A 21,942-nucleotide genomic window follows, 5' to 3' on the forward strand; every position below is an offset into this window, starting at 1 on the left:
AAATATGGGCCGATATGTTATCTTGTAATTGTTCATGTGAAAAGAAAAGTTTCCACGGTTGTTTCATTTCATGTCTTTTCCTCCTCGCTTCTCTCTCCTAATGCTGCCTCTTTTTTCCTTGAAAAATATTAAAATTTAGAACAAGTAGGACCAACACTTGAATAATGGAGAAGTAAGGATAATTTCTCAATTATTAGAACACGCAGGCCCACCAAGCACTTGCAAAAAGAAGATGGGTTTATTTGTATTTCTAAAGTACCACCAGGTCCACCACTCGCCGAAAGACTCCATTATTAGAAGAAATAGGAACACCGCATGGCAAAAGAGATCGATCTTGGATTGGACATTTCATGTTTTTTTTTAATTATAAAACTTCACAACATTTTCATAATAAATTCATAACAAAACTTAGGTAAAACAAATTTTAAGTGACAAACTGTTAATAATTAATATAAAAAATGATGTTAATGATAACTCTAATAAGATACAACAACAATTTATTACCTAGATTTTGTTGTGAAACCATTGTACCAATAGCACTATTCTATTTTTTTTTTTTTTTCTAAATAATACTTCTAGAAAGATACGTAGAAATGAGAACAGGTCCTTCCAATTACAAAACCAGCCCACTAGACCGAAGTATAGGCCATTCTATTCAACTCTCCTTAAAATTGATGGTCCAAAAGAAGGAAAAAATAATGACAAAAGGGAAGAAATATCATGTAAGATCCAAGCCCTCTCAAAATCTCAGGTTCGGGTTACCGGTGACACGGCATGGGTTGTGCAGCCTTCAATGTCTAAATCTGTTGAGCATGGCTATGGTATCATGATCATGATTATCAATTATATTCGTAAGGCAATGACAGTCATTCATCACTCTTCAAATTAAACATATAAGTATATAACAGCTCATTCCATCACAAAAAAGTTTCATTTTTCCAATTTGGAGTAGCTCTTTCTAATCCTCATTTCCAAAATCCAAATTATCCTACATTACAATACAAACATAAAATTCACGACTGCTAATGATCTATATTACTTGATAAACATCAAAACTAAGCCCCATCTGCCAATGTCCTCTTTGATGTACTAACGAAGAGAACTGCATGAAAGAGATAACCCAGTCATTGATATAGGGGAAAAAAAAGAAAGTTGAATAATAATAATAAAATAACAAGTCATCCTTTAAAGTACCATTTTTTCCCGGAATGAAGGCATCACCATACTTATTTTTCAAATGCCCATTGATGTATTCTTTTGTTTGCTCCATTGCTATATTCATATACCCATCAAGACATGCAAGAATGCCTGCACATGAACATTAAAGGGTATTATAATAGCCTATGAGTGCTTTTTTTCATAGCACATGTAGAACTAAACAAAGTAGGGCACACCAACCATCACTAGAGGTCTGCTTTGACCCATTAGCAGTATATTCTATTGTTAGACACAAAAAAAAAAAATTTTAAGAAGTAAAAATGGGGTTAGACACAAATCAATAAATAAAATTCAATTACTTATCACCACCACCATAAAAGCCTAGCCTCCCCATTGATGCAAGAATAGATTGCATAACATGGATGATGATGACATGGCAAGGTGACAAGGCACGAGTAAGTGACATGGCAAGGTGACAAGGCACGAGTAAGTGACATGGCACAAGGCCAGCCAAGCCTAAGGGTTGAATTTCAACTGTCACGTCACCTCACAAGCCAAGCCTACACCTCGTGCCACTTCAATATGCCATGTCATCATCATCCACGCTATGTATACTCCTACATCAAACCCCCCCCCCCCCCGGCAGGTTTTTTTTTTTTTTTTCTCTCTTTTCTTCCCCTTCTAATAACCCAATTTCATTTTCCTACCATGGAGATCTTAAAGACAGGTACCATAATATACCAAAAGACTAGCCAAAAATTTCCATTTACAAATTTGTGAATATTTGATAAACAATCTTTAAATAATGTACCTAAAATCAATAATCAATATATTGTGGATATCTGATAAACAATAAGGACCAGTATATATAAGGGAAGGATACCTCCTCTATATGTAAACTATGTGATAGATGGTAATTGTGTCAATAGTGGGGAAATTAATAAATTTAAAATCAATTAGGCATTCAAAGCTGTTAAAATTCAAATAATTACAGGTTGCAAAATGAAGGAGATACCAGTCAATGCCTAAAAAGAAGTACTCAGAAAAAGGCAGCAATTTCTTTCCAAAGAAAAGAAGGTGAGCTCAAAGAGAGAACAATTGAAAGTTTGAAACAAAGATGGTCATTATAACGATATAAGAAAAATAAAACATAAAACACTTCTCTCGAATGAAAAAAGATACCAAACTCTTTCTTTTTTATGTAGAAAAATATATAATATTAACTGGCCAATCCATATTTAAAAAAAGATAAAAAGATAAAAATAAATAAATAATAAAAAAGAGATTTCCTGTAGAATTGGAGTTATCTAGAATCCCTCAATAAGATGAATTTTGCTATGAGACAAATTACGCTTCCATCAAGAACTAGCCACACATACACAAACAGAGACTAGAAACAATGCTTCACAAATAAGAAATAGGGAGACTAACCTCAATAATCTACTCCAGAGTTTAGTTTAACAACAACAGGTCGTCCACGAATTGATTTGAGGAAATCTCCAGGAGTTTTCGTAGTTGCTGATCATTTCTCTCCACCTCCACTCATTTTGCCTATCTAAAATCTGATCTTTCTCTCCCTGATGATAGGACAATAAAATAGCAAAAGTTAAATTAACTAATTATTAATAAACTTCACAAATAAACTCCAATTGATCTAAGCAATATTATCTCATAAAAGTTTAACAAAATATGATGTGATAAAATAAATGGACTAGTCATCAAACAAGACTAAGAGAATTTACTCCAACTTAGTTTTAAAACTCCAAATAAACAACTTCTCTCCGAGAGGCATGCAAAACCTAGACCATAGTCCAAGCATGCCAATACACAGTATGCCAATGAAAAGAAATTAAAAAACTCATTTTCTAAGCACAAAAGTCTCACAACAGAAAGAATAGTAAGACACTAATACTTTGTCTAGTTTCAGGAATAGCAAAATACCAAATATCATTTAAAAGGAACTTATATTAGTACTAACTAGTATAAATTCTATCCCACATTGAAGTTGATAGGCTGTCACAAACCATAAAGAATTAGAGATCGATTCAAAAGGTAGGTTTTAACAATGAAACATATAAGATCCCAAAAGTCACAAAACAAGTATGACAAGATTTTAACAGGTGCCGGTGTTCTAACTTGGACATCTTTCACACTGCAGAGTATTCAAATAAATACAATCCTCAAGTCCATGCCTTGATAGTGCTTCAAACAGCATCACCTTCAAATACACGTTTGTCTCTGCATTAGAAAAAAGTCATACAAGGAACTTCCGCATAAATCTGCTCTCCGAAATTATAAGACACATTGTAGCATAATTAATCCTACAACAAATAGATGAGTAATATTCTATTATTCTCCTCTCTTAAACTCAGGAGCTGCCAAGGAACTCTAATGTCCTTCTATTAAGAAACTAACCAAATATTTGGCAAAAATGCGATTCCATACTACATGGGCCTCAAAAGGTTCAAAAAAAATTACCCCATTGATCATAATACAATTACTTTATCTTCAATTTGCATCCAAACACTATCTTACTAAAAGAAAACAAGACAAACTCAAATTTACCCTATAAAATCCAAAAATAAATAAAAAAATAGAAACACCCATAAACAATATTTGAAATTGCCTAAAAAGGTTTTTTTTTTTTTTTTTTTTTTTTTTTGTAAGTTGTATCCACATTACAACATCACCCACAATAAAAAGATAACAAAAATCAAGCACATTCATAAGACAACTATGCTTAATGGGTTTATGCTAATACAAATGTTCATGTTTCTTCAGAGGACTCAAGGTACCCATATACAAACAGCTCATTAAAATTCAAAACCCTGAACAAAACAGTAATGAAACCAATGCTCTAAATCCATATTTGACAATAAAAACAAACAAACAAACAAATATATATATATATATATATATATATATATATATATATATTTGTTCAACTTGAACCCATATACTAAAAAGTACCAAGAATATTGAAAGAGATAAAGATCAGTAAACATACCCTTTTGGTTAACTTGCTTGATCTTTGAGACTAAACAAGAGCACAGTTCTTTTTTGAGCTGTACAAGAAAAATGAACTAACTGGGTCGCAGAGCTACGACGTCGTTTATTGTTTCTATGTGTGTGTTTTAGATTGGGTCTGCTATTATTACCTTTTTTGGGCTTAGTCTGATATAATTTGGACTTGTAGCTTAGGCCTTGGTCTCTGCCTTTTGGGGGTTTGAGTGAAGCCATGCAGCTAATTGGGCCTAGGTGGGAATTTGATTTTAATTAGAGATACTATAAAATTTCAGTCAGTATTCACGATTGCTTTTTTATTTTTAGGATGATTTTTGGCATATGCAGGTTTCAAACCTCATATCTCTCATTCCACAACAAAAGCTACTAATTGAACTAATTGAAACTCATGCATAGGTTGAAACTTAATTGTCTTGCTATAGAGTGCATTCATCAGCCTTGTCATGTAAAAGCACACCCAAAAAGTTTTACTTATTCCATATTGTTAGTACATGCAAAAAGCTTAATTGTAAGAGGGTTATCTAACTTAATGAATTTTACAACACGTTGAAGTGATAGATTATGATTAGTGTAACATCATTTTTACATGAGACTACCATTAATATCAATTTTATTTTAAATCAATAAATTTGATGTGTCTTTAGACTTTTATATATATATATATATATATATATATATATATATATATATTTTTTTTTTTTTTTTAAAATCAAAAACAAAACAAAAAGACCTTATCACTAACTTCCCTCCACACCCTAAAAGGCTGCCTTATGTTGTTGGTTGCACAATGGTAGGGTGTCTGTTAAGATAGGAGATCAATTTTATTAGAATATTATGAGATTGCATGATCACAGTCATCATTTCTTAACAATTTAACTTTTAGGACAAATAGTAATTTATCATAGTAATAGACTAAGTAATCTTGAGTTCAAATCCTATCAACACTACCTCTCATTTTAAAATGTTAAAAAATCTCATGTATTATGTCTCACTTATTAAGAGGGAATTTTGTGAAACTAAACAAAGAACTTGCATTGGACACTAGCCAAAACTTTTCGGTCATTGTGTGCAGATGCTCTTGTGGGTAGAGCTTGCCAAATATCAAGTTTATTATTTCTTTTGTTTGACGCCTTTTCTTGTAGTAATCCAGCTATTTTGTGCTATATGTATTTGTTTCTGGAAAAATGAAGACATTGAAACCTGGTTGATATCTTTCTATTTCTCTGTATTTATATTACTTTGTGTTGGGAAAATGAGGACAAGGGCATCAGGTTAATCACCAGTAAGAAAAGGTCCTGAGCAATTATATACAAAAATGCTTGGGAAGATAGAGAAATTATGAACAAGACAGTCATGATTACATGTGCTCGCGCAAATGAGTATACATTTACATCAATAACTTGGATAGTCTTTAAGCCACCTGATCGTATCAAATCTTATCCCTACAACTCGGCCAAGGTGGCAGCAAGCTTTGAGGGCTACTGGTTCAAATGTCAACTTGGTCTTATTTGAGAGAGATTCTAAAAGAATTTTTATGAGCAAAACTTAAGCACAATTATTTAGCAGTTGTATCTTAGGTTTCCTAATTAAATTCAACCATGTGATTGCAATAGTCAAGAAGCCAAATAGTTTAATTAATTATCCTTGGGAGAGGATAACATTATCTTTGCTGTATTGATCAATGCAATCAAATTGTTAGATTTAATTGAAGAACCTATAATACAACACCTAAGAAATTGTACCTAAATTTATCCCAATTTCTATTGTTCTCACTTCAGCTAAGAAGGGACCGACTGTTCTGGTAAACAACATATCACAAATTGTTTACTTTCCAATCCCAAAATGTTACTGATTTTCTGTGGTCCAAGCTAAGATAATCTTTTCAAAATGAAGAAAAGTCTGTAACACTTTCTTCACTTATGCTTCATTCTTTCATGAAGAAGAAAGATGTATTCATGATTTACCAAACTAGGATCCCTCAGCATCCTTGCGTTCAAGCACCCGCCGTGCTTCCTCTTCTGTAGCAGGAACAACATTCCGAATCTTCAGTCCACTTCTCATAGCCTCAGGATGGACCGAGAACGTAAAATAGAATTTGTTGGACACCTGTTCAATTGCAAAACATGAAACAATACAAAGACATTTGCATTCTATGCTCTGCAGCTTATAAATACAAACCAGGATGGTAGGTGAAATCATCCCATTTCATTTCACAGTGCATTTAATATATGTTTGTTATGTCTTTCATAGCATTTGATATGAGTGCATTTGCTTGAATATATACAATATTTTAAGTGAATAGATTTTCATGAAAACTATCCTTTTGTAAGGTTGAAATCATTGTTGGTCACTTTTAACCTAATTCATTTGCTTCTCATTATTTGGGTGGATAAATAATGTCTACTCCAAAGGTTAAATTTGTGGTTCAGATGCAATTGGAACCCTGGAAATGGAAAAAGTTTTATTTTCATGTCCATGTAGAAGCCCCCCCCCCCCCCACAAAAAAAAAAAAAAAAAAAAAAAAACCTCACCTCGCTGCGCCGGACCTCAGGCCTTGTAACATGTGCAACAACTTCCACATTTATCAGAGGTTCAGCTGGGTTCTCAAGTTCAGTGTAGAGCACACAAGACTTGAATCGGAGGAAATTTCCAACATCCACCTGCACCAGCACAATGAATGTTTAAATCCCATTGACATACACTGATATTTGCTGAAAATTTAATAATACTAACTGCTCAATGCAAGTCCCAAAAATGATTAATTCAAATTTTTTCAGCTTTTACAAAGTGATTATCACTGCAGAAATTTCACTTAAAACAGTTTTGTTTCCAACTACATTAGAATTTCACAATCAATGTAACTTTCACATGAGAAGTTGACAGTTCATGTTTTTCCCCAAGAGATCTAATCTGGCCCATATTAACTTAAGAAGTTTCTGAAGTTACAATGTTTGGAAGTAGTTGTCATCTATAGCTACAACTAAACTACTTATTTTACCACCAATGTCACCAATAACAGATATATTACATAATTAGGCACGAACATTTGAACAGAAAGAATCTAGGTGGTTGGCAGTATGATACACGGGCATATCTACACCTAAAGTACCCATGTCAAACACGGCAGTATATCAGTACATGTATGAGATGTGTCCAACATACTATGCTTGCCTAACATGAACCATTCAGGTGTATTTGATTGTGAGAAATGATTTCCAGGATATTTGAAAATAGAAGTATGGCTGACAGTTCACTGTGTGATAAAAATACTTTCAGATGGTCCTTGGATGCATAATAGAAAAAAAAAATTTACTTCAACAATTCAGTGCCTCCCAGAGTCCCAATATATATAGGGATAAGATGATTCAATACCCATACATCATAACTGCAGCCAAAATCTTCATCTAGGTCCTTGTAACATTATTTTGGGGACTTGAGAATGACTAGGGTGTAGAAGTGACTATACATTTGATAAATGATACTAGGAAAAAACAAGTCATAAGCAGAAATAAACATGCACACAAGACAGAAAATCACCGAGTCACCAGTGAAGCCAATAAAAAATGCATAGACCAGCTCCTAAGCCATCAAAAAGTCACCATGCACAGACAACTTTATTACAAATCTAGAACCTCTCATAGGTATTCCTACACAACCCTTGAAGATGAAGGTAATACATAAGTGAATCATTCAGACTATCAGATGTGAAACCCATTAGGCAAAAACATTGTTGACTATAGGCACTTCTAAAAGGGTAATGTATCAATGTCAAACTCAGTCCAATAGACTTGCCTAAATGACATTTTCTTCACTTCTCACACCATTTAATCAATTCTAATTTTTTATGGGTATTACGTTCACTCCTACATAATAACTAAGCTCTCAAATCCTTTGTTCTTACATATATGGAACGAAGAAATGCTAGATTATATATAGTAAATTTAATAAAGATTGTATCAATAAAGAGTGTGGTCAATACTTACAGGTTTAAAGAAATCAACATGATCAACTTCTAGAAAGTGTGGTTGTACACCAGCAAAGGCATAAGTTGTTGAGAAGGCCAGTTCAAATGCTCTTCGCATCAAAAATCCTCCAAAAATACGACCATGGATGTTCCTTTGTTGTGGCTGGCAAATAAAAGAGTTATCAAGGCAAGTATCCCTAATCAGGATGCTATCTCTGTCTGCCAATGCTGGCATATCACAAAAGATTCGCCCTTCGGCCAACAATGCATTGAGCCTATCTGAATCTTCATTCTCAAAATCTTTTTTACGTTCTGCTCTCCTCTTTTTCCTAAGTTTGTTCCTTTCTTCTGCTTCCTCCCAAAGTATCTTCTCTTGTTCACTTTCAGGTGAGACCTGATTAACTAGAGCTGATTTTCCGGTGTTGGAATCCCGAGCCACAAATGTGAAGTTAGCTATAAGAGATAGTGAATCTAATCCATTTGTGGCCTCTACAAAACAAATTACCAGGATAAAATATAGTAAGCAGTGAGAGATACCACCTGGGAAATTGTAATAAAAATTATCAAGGGAACATATAAAGATGAAGTATTCAGGAGGTTATACATTTTTTTTTTTTTATTATTATCATTTCCATGACACAAGAACCTAAGTCAAAATCCCAGACTATGCAAACCATTAATAAAATCAAATGGGAGACTTCAGCAAGAGCATCAAACCAAGCATTGGAACTTGTTATAAAAGCTCTCACAAGACAGAAATTGTACTCTATATCTTATAAACCAACTACTGATGACAATACACTAAGGTAGCCAGTGTGGGTGTTTGGAGAAATCTCCTGCCAACATCATATAGATAATATTGAGTTACAAAGTAATAAAGAAAAGTTATATAGAAATGGCGAGAGGGAGAAAGATAATTCATGTGGAGGTGAGGGATTCCCACCTTTTCAATCTAATGTTTTGCTCTCAAATGTTTGATAGAGAGTGGCCCTAGCTAGACTCTAGAGCGACACAAAAAATTAAAAAGAAAAATCTAATGAAATATGACAAAGCCAATTTGCAACCTAGATGGCTGTTCTCTTGGAATGATGCAATGAAAAATCTGTATATAGAACAACTTTTATAGAGGCAAGGGGTATTGAACTGCCAATCATAGAACACAAGACCACATGTTCCCTCAAACATAAATTAGATGGCCATTAATCAGGACAACGAATAGATAAAATTATATAGTCTGCATTCAGATTTGTAATCTGTGCATATATAGAACTACCTCTATATGGAAGAATACATATATATCTAACTTAAATTCAAATTTTGTTTGCATACACCGACCATTAAAACTCTACAACATAAGGGTAGATGATTAAATACCACACAAAAACATAAAATATGGAAATACTCTAACATGGAGTTACTTGCCAGACTGAGGTATCCAGTTTCCAAAAATTCTAAATCAAGAAGCAGGATCTACAGATCAGATTTGGAAAAATCAAACATGTATGCAAGAAACTGTAAACTTATCTTGCAGCTCAGGTCATAAAAGAAAACAAAACTATAACTATATTACACTGTTATTTGTTCTGCAATACCTTTCCTGGACTGAGTCACTTCTAGTTGAATCTCCATGGAAGACCGCCCAACCCATGTAACAGCACCAACTATTTTCAAATCAGTGTCAACTTGGATGGGTTTCTTCAGAACCATCTTGTCAACAGAAGCTGTAACTAATAGCAAAGGTCTTGTTGTGCCATCATCATTGCAGCAGTGCTGGTCAAAGAAGTTATAAGTGAATCAAAGGAGCTAGGATAATGTTTAATTTACATCAGCAACATTGGAACTGTTAAAAGCATAGACATTTCAGAGCAGTAATATCAAAGTAAATACACTACCTTATGAAACAGACAGATGAATAGGGGTAATTTGGGAGAGGGGGAGGGGGAGGGGGAGGGAGAGGGGGGGGGGAAGAAGTTGCGTATAAGGAAAAATACTCCATGTCTCTAACTTCTCCTTATAATCAGTCAATGGATAACAATATTCTTTTCTTTTCTCTTGTTTGCTTTACTTTAATTTACTATCATAGGGTGTGAACCAAGTCTAAGTGTTCAAGTTGAACCAGAATTCTGTCAAATGCAACCCAACCATTGACCTTCAGCAGCTAATACTACACACAGCTTAAAGAGCATCAATCTCCCTTACACTAATGAATACCAGTGGAACAGATTTAGGCACTACAATGACATCAAACCCCAGCAACACCAGCATGATAAGCAAATCAGAAAGAATGCATCTTCCAGTTCAAAAAATACAAACACCAACTTGTAGGCCAAAAATAAAAGACCTCTACAGCATTTTGGGAATTACAGCTAGATAAATTTGGCTTCAGGAGAAGTGGCTACTGATTCAAGCATAATACCTAAGAACCACATGCACTTCAAAATCCACTAGTGTGTTTGTTTCAGACACACTGGGGACAAATTGCATGAATGTTCTCAGTATTTTGGGAGTAAAAAAGGATTCATTTTTTATTTTATAAAACTTCATTTGATTTAAGATAGGTTATTAAAGATTTTGATACAACAAGAAAGCCTTAGACCCAAACATTTTGGGGTCGGCTATGAAATCTCAACAAAATTAGTCAAGGTCCGCCACATGTATTATTTTCCTCCATCCGAAATCATATCTATGTTACTTCTTTAATTAACATATCCTTTGTAACTACCGCTACTAATGTTATTTTTTAGTCTTGCTCCAACTCCCTCAACTTAAAATAAACATACATATATAAATTTCTGTATCCACACTATGTGGTGTCCTAATTTTCAAAATTTGTTTTCAGACCCCATTTCACAAACCTCAAACCCCACAAACTTCAAACGACCACCCTGAAAATTACATCAAAATACCCCTTTTTATTTTTCTTTCACAAGAGTTTTAAAAGTACCTTGAATGCAATGGTTCCAGCAAGAGCATCAAGATCCTCCAACAACTTCCCCATCCTAATCTCATTCCACGGATTCCTGTACTGCTCTCTGAGTATATAATCTGACGAGAATTTATACACAATACTAGTACGGCTTTGCCCCGGAGTTTTCTTCACAAGTTCTTCTTGTGAAGCCCCATCAGTTGATGTATCCACAACATTTTCAAATATGCTCGACCTTGCTTCCCACAGAGCATTTGTCACAGGCGAATGGTACATTCCAGGCCATAGACTAATCGGTTTTCGAATCGAAGAGCCCGCATCAATTGGTGAACTAATAGTGGAAACAACTGGGATTGCAGAATCAACAGGATTTGAATTGTTTCCACTAGAGAATCGCCTGGTTTGCACGAACTTGTATGAATTTGGATGATAAATCTTGGTCTTAATAATGGGTTTTGATTGTTTTGAAGAATTAAACAAGTTTGGATAACTGGGCTTATTGTTAAAGATGTTATTTTGATCAAGAAATGTGGTTTTGGAAGTGGGGTTTGATTTTTTTGCTGAATTTGTTATGTGGGTATTGATGGGTTTTGATTGTTTTGAAGAATTGGACAAGTTTGGATTACTGGGTTCGTTGTTAAAGATTTGATTTTGATCATGAAGTGTGGCTTTTTTGAAAGTGGGGTTTGATTGTTTTGGTGAATTGGGTATGTGGGTGTTGGTGGGAACAATGTTTTGTGTTGGAGATGGATTGGTGAGAGCCGTGAAGTATGAAAGGAGTGGTGAGGATTTGGATGTATAGAAAGGAATGGAGATTGGTTTGAAGAGGTGGTGGGAAAGTGATTTTCTGAGTAGCCTCATGGTTGTGGAATGAATGAAAGGAATGGTTTCAGGTTACATGAGCTGTTTGTGTTTGGTTTAGTTGAACTTGAATAGTTCCATGAATCTAGGACACATGAATGTTGACTGCTGAGCAAAGGCCAGGAAGTTATGCATCTAGAGAAGGTGTTTACATATTTTGGGGATTGCATTTTTCACGTGGCAGGGGTTATGATTTTTAACTTTTAGAGTAAGGGATAATCTTATTCAATAAAATAAATATTATTATTTATTTTAAAATTTTAATTGTTGAATTATATGTTTTTTATTTTTTTTAATATATATATATATCAAATTATGATAATTGAATATTATTTATTATATTTTCTATAAGCTCATATTTTATAGATATTTTATATTACAAAAACTTGCAATTTAAATAATTTATTGATGATATAGTTATTAATTTTTAATTTTTAACAAATTTTACAAGCTTAGAAAATATAAGAAGAAGATGTGATTTAATGGTAGATTTGTCAAAATTTACATTCAATAAAAAGATATTGAATAAAGTTGTATCCTTAAGCTACAACTAATTTTATAACTAAACTTTGCCATTTATAAAATAAACCTTAAAAAATAGGAAATTTTTTTGTGGGACTGAAAATTTAAAATAAAATCAAATAAAAAAAGCAACCAGCAATTTTTTTTTTAATCAAAATTTTTTTTGGATAATATAATATATTAGCAAAACCTATTATTATTTTATAAATAAACTAATTTGATAGTTGAAAAGAATAATTTAAATATTGAACGTCGCTAAAAGTATCAAGACGTGTTAACAGTGCTATTAAATGTGAAAGAAAAGCGAAAATGTTTAATAGCATTTTTGGCGTCTAGCACTTTTTTTATTTTATATTATTATATATAATTCAAGACTCATTTGTGTGTATAGCTAACTTTAGTTGTTGCAGACTTATTTGTAGTAGGTACCAAATCTATACAATAGATAATAAAATAACGAAGGCTTTGCATTTAATTTTGTTGAGCATATGTTGTGTCATTAACAACCTATTATGCCTTTTCTCAAAAAAAAAAAAAAAAAAACTATTATGCCATGTCACTAGCAAAATCAATTTACGTCTTTTTAAATTTTTAGATATTTCATTCCCCATCTTACTGTTGCACGTTGGTATACATTTTCTTCTTCTTTTTTGGACTGTTTTTCTCCCCCCCCCCCCCCCCCCCAAATTTCACATTCCACCATTACTCTTCATCAAACCCTTCTTCTATCTTCTTTTTCTTATAAATTTTTTAGGATAAAATTCGGTTACAAATTTGGTTGTAACTTAAGATTATAACTTCACTAAATATTATTTTATTGGATATGAATTTTGACAAATCCACTATTGGATTACATTATCTTTTCATATCCTTCAGACTTAAAAGTTTTTCAAGAAATCAAAGATAAATAACTATGTTATCAATCAATTGTTTAAATTACAAATTTTTGTAATATAAAATTATACATAAAAAAATAAGTTTATGGATAATATAGTAAATAACATCTGATTGATACAAAATTTGACATGTATGGAAGAGCATAAAAAACATTGTAAAGTTGTAATCCGAGCTTTCAAACATACAATCCAATAGTTAGATTTTCGAATTATGTAGCAATATTAATTTTTTTTTAAAGGAAATGTTAACAAGCATGGTGCGGTGTTTGTTAAGGTTTCTCTAATGTGAGTTCTACATAATAAAAAAAAAATGTAATAAATAAAAGAAAAAGACATAAAAGTACTTAGAAAGCTGAAAAATGACATAAAGCCACAAAAAAAACTATCAAAAAAAGTCAAAAAAGTTGTTGTAAACCCTTTTTTTTTTAAAGGAAGTTGTAGATTAAGACTACAACTAAGTTTACAGCCAAATTCTATCTAACTTTGCATGTTTTTCTCTCTCATTCATTTCAAGTTTTATTTTACCAACAACAAAAAGTGGTTATTTCTGTCCACTTCATTTTTCTTTTGGTGGATTTTTATGGTTTGTGTCATCAATGTAGTGGATTTCTAATTATTTCTTACAAATCTATTTTGGGCTGAGACATTTTACTATTTTTGACATGTTTTAGAGGTTATAATCTATTTCTTTTCTTTTCTTTTTCTTTTGGTGGATTTTAATGGTCTTGTACATCTATTTTGTGCTGATATATTTTACTATTTTTGGCAGATATGTCTTGGCCTATGCATTTTTTGCTATTTTGGTGTTTTACGTTCCCTTCACAAGTAAATCCTCTCTTCCCACTTTGGTTTGGTTTTAGTTTCGATTAATATTTAATTGTTTTAAATGTGAAAATTTGAGTTTTACACAATACTCTGTCTATATATTTATAATTGTGTACCAATTGTTTGAGTGATTGTTTATTATAAACTTTATCTCATATGTATGATAATAATATAATATTACTTTTTATATTTATAATACTTGTTTTATGATAATTACTCTTTATTATAAGCTAAAACACCATTTAATTTTTTATGTTGACAATATTCAAACTTAATTATTTTATTTGATGATAAGAAACTTTATTTGTTGAGCTAACTAAATTCATGCACAATGTTCAATTGATGATTGGAAAATTTCTTCTCAATAAATATATATATATATATATTTTTTTTTTATGACTTGTGAAGTTGGGCAAATCTTAAGTTCATACTTCATACAACTTGACCTGGCATAACTACACAAAATACAATATCATAAAATGTACACAATTATTTCTGTGTGCAACCAATAAGTAAACAAATGTATTTGTTTTTCAAAAAAAAAAAAAAAGATCTTCTTCGTTTTATTTATTTATTAAATGTACATTCCTGTTCAAAAAAAAATTAATGTACATTCCAATTTATTTTAAATATATGATTTTTTTTAAGTGCATCCTTAAATATACTTTTCTTTTAATAATCCGAAACCTACAACAAGAAAGATTGAGAATTTAAATCCTAATTTCTTAATAAATAAAAGAACTTAAAGACAGCCTTTTAACATTTATGTATTTTACCAACAACATATATGTAGGACCATTTTAAAAATTTTCATGTAAAAAAAAGTTTTAAATAAATAAAATTAGAGAAATGAAATAAACATGTTAATATTTGATGGGGTATGATAAAATACAACTTCAATATCGTCCATGGAGGTCGTCTAGGACAAGGCCGGGAAGCGAAGTGTGTAAAAACCCCGTCCGTGAAGAGCTCGTCCATGCAGAAAGATACTTGGACGAGCTCCATATGGTCAAGTTTGACAAAACCGTTTCATCTCATCCAGAGGAGCCATTAACCTCGTCTATGAGAAGGTCGTCTAGAAAGAAACGACCCTTCTCAGAAGCAGGACAGGAAGACCCCTGGACGAACCCTTGACACTTAGGAAAATTCCTGATTCGGTACTACAACTTCTTATCACATGCATAACTTCCAGTAACAGTTATGTGAGAAAAATGTAACTCCTAAACAGTTGTGAAAGTTATTTTTGAACCCTCAAACCTCCTCAAATATAGGGGAGGTTACAAGTCTAATAACCATTTCTATGGTGCACTATATAAACACCCATTTAGACCAGACAAAGGTACGTTTTTACATTTCCTGAGAAGTTGGAACTCCAAAATTATAGAGAGGAAACTAACTCTGTCATCGGAGGGTTCTTGGCCGGCAACCCCGGTCACCTTTGATCATTGTTCTTTCTTTTTCAGGCCATCAAGACAACTAGTAATCATTTCAAATCCGAAGTATCCAGCCTACTGATTTTCTTACCATCATCAGTTGGCGCCATCTGTGGGAATTCCAGTGTTCTTTTCGCTTGATTATTTGTTTTCAAAAATTTGCCTTTCCCAAACAAAAGGCTGAATGGTTCGGACAAGATCAAGGGCTACCAGCCCAGGGCACCAGGAGAGTGGGGATGCTTCTAGTAATCTCCACCGTGATTGTCAGTCAGCGTCTATCATGCAACCGCCTTTCGTTCAACATATAAAGTCCATGGCTGCCACTATGGCAGAATTAACCCGTCAAAATCAAGAGTTGAATAGGGAGATCAATTTAAGGAGGCAGCACCATGAAAGGCATGCAGAAGGGGGAGCCTAGAGTCAAGAAGGTGGAGGAGAAAACGTTGAGTCTGAGAATCAGTCAAGGGGTACTGAAGAAGAGTGCCACACTTGGAAATAGAGATGGACCAGATGAGAAAAGCTATGAATGAAATGAAGGAGAATATGAGACGGGCGAACCTCGTGGATGACTTAGTTCACCGAACGGACTCCCCTTTCACGGCTTCCATCAATAGTCATCCTCTATTCCCGAAATTCAAAATGCCTTCCTTGGTTTCATATGATGGAAATCGTGACCCGTGTGATCACATTGCTACCTTCAAAACTACCATGCACATTCAAGGGGTTCTGGAAGAGATTATGTGCAGAGCATTCCCTACCACACTTAAGGGACCAGCGCGGGTGTAGTTCAGCAAAATTCCCCTAAACTCTATGGGCTCATTTGAGGAGTTGAGTAAGTTGTTCGTCAATAATTTTATTGGGGGACAACGCCACAAGCGTTCCTCTTCTAGTTTGCTAACTATAGAGCAAGGAAAAAATGAGAGTTTGCGGTCCTTCATTATCCGATTTAATAGAAAAGCCTTGACAGTAAATGAAATGGATGACAAGTTGTTATTGGCAGCCTTCCATAATGGGGTTAACTCTGACTTGTTCATCCATAAGCTCTACGAGTAAGAACCACAAACTATGGCTAAGCTCGTCCATTTGGCCCAGAATTTCATGAATGCTAAAGACGTAATCATAGCCAAAAAGAGGAAAAGAGTAGAGCATTCGGAAGCGGGTCATCCACATCATCCCGATCAAGGTCCTCTTCCCAAGAAGGCTCGGGCAGAAGAGAAAAGGGATAAAGATAGTAAGAAGGCAAGTTCTTCAGCGAGAAACCAACAATACACTCCCATTAATACGCCACTAAAGCAAGTGCTTATGCAAATCAAGGACAATCCGTCCTTGAAGTGGCCAAAGAAAATGAAAGGAGATTCTAATAAGTGCAATAGGAACAAGTATTGCCGCTTTCACAGAGATCATGGGCACGACATGAACAAGTGTTTTTATTTAAAGCAGCAAATAGAGAATCTTATAAGACAAGGAAAGTTGAGGAATTTCCTTGGACGAGACCATAAAGACAAGAAGCTGAAGACCAAGGTGGAAGAGTCATCACGACCCCCACTTGGAGAAATAAGAGTTATTATAGGAGGAACCTCAGCAGCTCAGTCATCTAAATCGAGGAAGACATACCTGAAGATGGTGCAAAACGTCCAGTTGTTTGGACGATCTCCCAGGACGAGGGAAGCTGACAAGCAGCCATCACATTCACGGACGAGGATGCTGAAAGAGTTCACCACCCCCACAACAACGCGATTGTCATTACCCTGCTCATTGCCGATTATACGATCAAGAGGGTGTTAGTAGACAATGGCAGCTCGGCGGACATTCTGTATTACCCTGCCTTCCAACAAATGAGGCTAGGACGAGATCAACTTCGACCAGTGAGTTCGCCATTGGTGGGATTTGGAGGAATGAAGGTGCAACCTGTGAGCACCATTACATTACCGGTGGTGGTTGGAGCGTATCCGCAACAGATAACCAAAGAGGTAAACTTCCTTGTGGTTGATTGTTCATCATCATATAATGCTATTATTGGAAGGCCAACTTTGAATAGTTGGAAGGCAGTAACCTCTACCTACCATTTGTCTGTCAAATTTCCGACCGAGCATGAAGTGGGTCAAGTACAAGGAGATCAGTTAGCCGCCAAGGCCAACTTTGAATAGTTGGAAGGCGGTAACCTTTACCTACCATTTGTCTGTCAAATTTCTGACCGAGCATGAAGTGAGTCAAGTACAAGGAGATCAGTTAGCCGCCAGAGAGTGCTACTTAGCCATGTTGGCAGTGGACGAGCACATGCAGACAATGAGCATAGATGAGAGGAGGATTACAGCGGAACCTATTGAGGTGTTAGAAGACGTCCCTTTGGACGATAGCGGCCCCGAGAACTTCACTAGAATTGGGGCAAGTATGGAAAGGGAGACAAAGCATACTCTGGTCTAGTTCTTGAAGAAAAGCCTTGATGTTTTCACGTGGAGTTATGAGGACATGTCGGGTATTGACCCAAGTGTCATTACCCATCGTTTGAACGTATATCCTTACTCCAAACCTGTGCGTCAAAAGAAGAGAGTTTTTGCTCTTGAGCGAGACAATGCCATAAAAAAGAAGTCCATAAGTTGATTACCGTGGAGTTCATCCGAGAAGTCTATTATCCCGACTGGTTGGCAAATGTAGTCATGGTAAAGAAGGCCAACGGCAAATGGTGGATGTGCGTGGACTTTACTGACTTAAATAAGGCCTGCTCCAAGGATAGTTATCCATTGCCATGCATTGACCAACTCGTGGACTCGACGGCAGGTCATAAACTGCTGAGTTTCATGAACGCCTTCTCAGGCTACAACCAAATAAAGATGGACGAGACAGATCAAGAGAAGACTTCATTAATTACTAACCAAGGGTTATTTTGCTTCAAGGTGATGCCTTTTGGTTTAAAGAACGCAAGGGCGACTTACTAAAGACTGTTTAACAAAATGTTCCGTCCTCAAATCGGGCGAAATGTGAAGGTTTATGTAGACGATATACTAGTAAAGAGTTTGGACGAGGAGAAGCATTTGGACGACCTTCAAGAAACTTTTGACACGCTTCGACGGTATAACATGAAATTAAATCCAAGCAAGTGTGCTTTTGGAGTCTCATCAGGGAAGTTTTTGGGGTTCATGGTTTCACATAGAGGAATTGAGGCGAATCTAGACAAAATCCAAGCGATACTAAATATGGAACCACTGAAGAACATCAAAGAAGTCCAGTCTCTTACTGGACGAGTTGCTGCCCTTAACAGGTTTGTTTCGAAAGCTACTGACAAGTGTTTGTCATTCTTTAAAGTCCTCAGGAAGGCATTTGAGTGGACGGGCGAGTGTTAGAAAGCCTTCTAAGACCTGAAGGCTTACCTCATGACAACACTATTGTTAAGCCCATCTGTACCTAGAGAGGAATTGTACTTGTATTCGGCAGTGTCCCCGCACGCTGTGAGCTCGGAATTGATTAGAGAAGAAGGAAGGGTTTTGAAACCGGTTTACTATACGAGCCGAGCACTAAAAGGAGCGGAAGGACGATATCCGATGATGGAGAAGCTAGCTTTTTCTTTGATCACGACTTCTAGAAAGCTGAGGCATTATTTTCAAGCTCATGTTATCAACGTCCGAACAAATCACCCCCTAAAGAAGGCAATGAACAAGTTGGAAGCCGCAGGACGACTGATCCAATGGGCGGTGGAGCTAAGTGAGTTTGATGTTAGATACCAACCAAGGAGCACAATAAAGGCACAGGCGTTGGCGGATTTTATTGCGGAGTTCACTCCTAGTCAGGACGAGCTAGATGAAGGGCCCCAAAGGTGGATTATTAATGTTGACGGATAATCCACACTATACGCAGGGGGATTGGAGTCATACTTAAGTCCCCAGAGGGTGATAAGTTAAAGTACGCAGCCCGTTTACAGTACTAAACCACCAACAACAAAGCTGAGTATGAAGCTCTACTCAAAGGGCTAGAATTGGCTAAGTCCCTAGGGGTAGAATCAGTAATAGTCAAAGAAGATTTTCAGCTAGTCATCAATCAAGTGAATGGAATGTGTGATGCTAAGGAAGATCGGATGAAGAAATACCTCAACAAGGTGAAGCGGCTTGTCCAAAAGTTCAAAGAAATGAGTTTTGTTCAACTCCCGAGGGAGGAAAATATGGAAGTAGATGCCTTAGCGAGAGCAGCTTCGACAGGAGGAGTTATGGACGAGTATGACAGAATCCAATACATGCCAAACATAAACCTTCCAGATGTACAGCAAATAGGAGGAGGAGAAAATTGGATGAGTCCAATAGTCTATCTTAAGGATGGGAGGCTTCCAGAAGACAAGGACGAGGCTAGGAAGCTGAAGGTTAGGGCTGCCAAGTACGTCCTCATAAATGAAGTACTATACAAGCAAGGCTTTTCTCAGCCCTACCTAAGGTGTCTGGCTCCGGATAAGTCAAACTATGTGTTGAGGGAGGTCCATGAAGGAGCATGTGAGAATCACTCGGGAGCAAGATCGCTAGTTCATAAGATCGTTCGTGCAGGCTACTACTGGCCTACAATTTAAGCAGATGCTAAGGGTTATATCAAGGTGTATAACCAGTTTTAGTGCTATAGCAACGTCCCTAGACAGCCATTGGAGTACCAGACCCCAATGATGGCCCTATGGCCCTTTGCACAATGGGGACTGGATATCCTAGGTCCTTTTCCCTTAGGAACCAGACAAATGAAATTTTTGGTAGTAGGAATTGACTACTTTACCAAATGGGTGGAGGCCGAACCTTCGCAAAAATTACTCAGCAAAATGTTAAGAATTTTGTTTGAAAGAATATTCTAAGTAGGTTCGGAATATCTAAGGTACTAGTATCTAATAACGGATGACAGTTTAACAACGCACCTTTTAGGGACTTTTGTGAACAATTTGGAATCAAGAATCACTAGTCCTCACCCTCACACCCACAGGCAAACGGACAAGCAGAAGTAGCGAACCAATCCTTGCTAAAGATCATCAAGACTCCGCTCGAGGGGGAAAAAGGGGTATGGCCAGATGAGTTGCCAGGTTTTCTTTGGGCCTACAGGACGACTGTGAGGACACCGACAGGAGAAACCCCCTTCAAGCTAGCCTATGGGAGTGAAGCAGTCATACCTACGGAAGTTCATATGGCTAATCATCAAGTGATAAAGTTTCAGGATAAAGAAAATGAAGAACAACTTCGTCTTGACCTCGATCTCATTGATGAAGTAAGGATGGATGTGGAGCAAAGGACAGCAAAATACAAGAATCTTATGGCTAGGCAACATAATGCCATGGTAAAACCCAAGTGTCTCAACGTTGGGGACCTCGTTCTTAAAAGGGTGTCCTTGGCAACCAGGAACCCAGCTCATGAAAAATTAGGACCCAATTGGGAAGGACCCTATAAGGTAATCAACTGCAAAAGGCAAAGGTCGTACTACTTGGAAACTCTAGACGGACGAAAGTTAGAGCATCCCTGGAACGTGGAGCACCTGAAGAGGTACTATCAGTAATGAGCTGAGACAAAATTTACCAAAGACAAGGTTACAACTATGGATGAAGTTACTGCTATGGTCTTCGTGTTTACTCATGTTTACTGTTGTTTTTACTACTACTATTGTGTGTTTTAAGAATAAAAAGTGCACTAGTTCTTAAACTTTTGCACCGTCTACAGACAAGTTTGTGAAAGACGAGGTTGTGTATGTAAAAGTATTCTCCTAAGTATTTTCCTAAGGCACTAGCTTCAGAGCATGTGCCATATTTATGAACGATATTTATATAATAATATGGTTTGGATTTCTAATGTATTTAGTGCATATCTAATTTCCATAATAGTATCCACAAAAGGCAAAAGCCTAAGACAAATGAAAATCTCTGGACGCAGGGATGTAACGTTCATAAGCTTTTCTCGAAATGAGGATAAAGTAAAGAAAAATAAGCTAAGACATACTCATCTGAAAAGCAGACGGACGAGAAACGGACATACAGTGAAGCATTAGAGTCCATGGACAAGCATCTAGCCAAGATGCTCCAGTGTTCTAGGACGAGTAAAACACTAGAAACGTCTTGACGAAAGATGAATACCAATAGCCCAGCCTATGGACGAGGAAAGGGACTGGCAAAACCATCATTGTCACTTCTAGGACGAGTCACACTTAGGCAAACAAGACGCCCATGCATAAGTAGGTCGTCCATAAGGGAAAACGCATAGACGACCCTCCAACACTTGGAGTGGTTAGACTACTCAGAAGCCAATAACATTAATAATGAGGATAGACTCGTCCATACAATAAAATTCAACGATGGATAAAAATAAACACTCATCAAAGTTTAAAAAG

General features: G+C 35.7%; 2 protein-coding genes and 1 pseudogene across 2 annotated transcripts; 1 reads left to right on the top strand and 2 right to left on the bottom strand.

Moving 5' to 3' along the window:
- Positions 1-873: 873 nt before the first annotated feature.
- LOC142631703 (sm-like protein LSM36B) lies at positions 874-2,704 on the bottom strand (annotated as a pseudogene).
- Positions 2,705-5,437: 2,733 nt separating this feature from the next.
- Positions 5,438-12,108, bottom strand: LOC142632213 (acyl-coenzyme A thioesterase 2, chloroplastic-like). Its single transcript, XM_075806634.1, has 5 exons — positions 11,091-12,108; positions 9,739-9,916; positions 8,166-8,635; positions 6,714-6,842; positions 5,438-6,288 (listed from the first exon to the last, which is right to left on the bottom strand). The coding sequence occupies exons 1-5, from the start codon at positions 11,931-11,933 to the stop codon at positions 6,151-6,153; spliced, it is 1,758 nt and encodes a 585-aa protein (XP_075662749.1). The 5' UTR covers positions 11,934-12,108; the 3' UTR covers positions 5,438-6,150.
- A 7,570-nt stretch (positions 12,109-19,678) lies between these two features.
- LOC142631465 (uncharacterized) lies at positions 19,679-20,158 on the top strand. The gene has a single exon (XM_075805639.1). The coding sequence runs from the start codon at positions 19,679-19,681 to the stop codon at positions 20,156-20,158; it is 480 nt and encodes a 159-aa protein (XP_075661754.1).
- The last annotated feature ends 1,784 nt before the right edge of the window (positions 20,159-21,942 follow it).

Source organism: Castanea sativa, chromosome 4 (assembly GCF_040712315.1).
Source record: "Castanea sativa cultivar Marrone di Chiusa Pesio chromosome 4, ASM4071231v1".
Taxonomy (NCBI): domain Eukaryota; kingdom Viridiplantae; phylum Streptophyta; class Magnoliopsida; order Fagales; family Fagaceae; genus Castanea; species Castanea sativa.

Coding starts and splice junctions, on each gene's coding strand:
- LOC142632213 (XM_075806634.1), bottom strand. CDS start 11,933: ATGAGGCTACTCAGAAAATCACTTTCCCACCACCTCTTCAAACCAATC. Junction 6,843..8,165: donor ATGTTGATTTCTTTAAACCT/GTAAGTATTGAC, acceptor GTGCTGGTGCAG/GTGGATGTTGGAAATTTCCT. Junction 6,289..6,713: donor CTGAGGTCCGGCGCAGCGAG/GTGAGGTTTTTT, acceptor GCAATTGAACAG/GTGTCCAACAAATTCTATTT.
- LOC142631465 (XM_075805639.1), top strand. CDS start 19,679: ATGAAGAAATACCTCAACAAGGTGAAGCGGCTTGTCCAAAAGTTCAAA.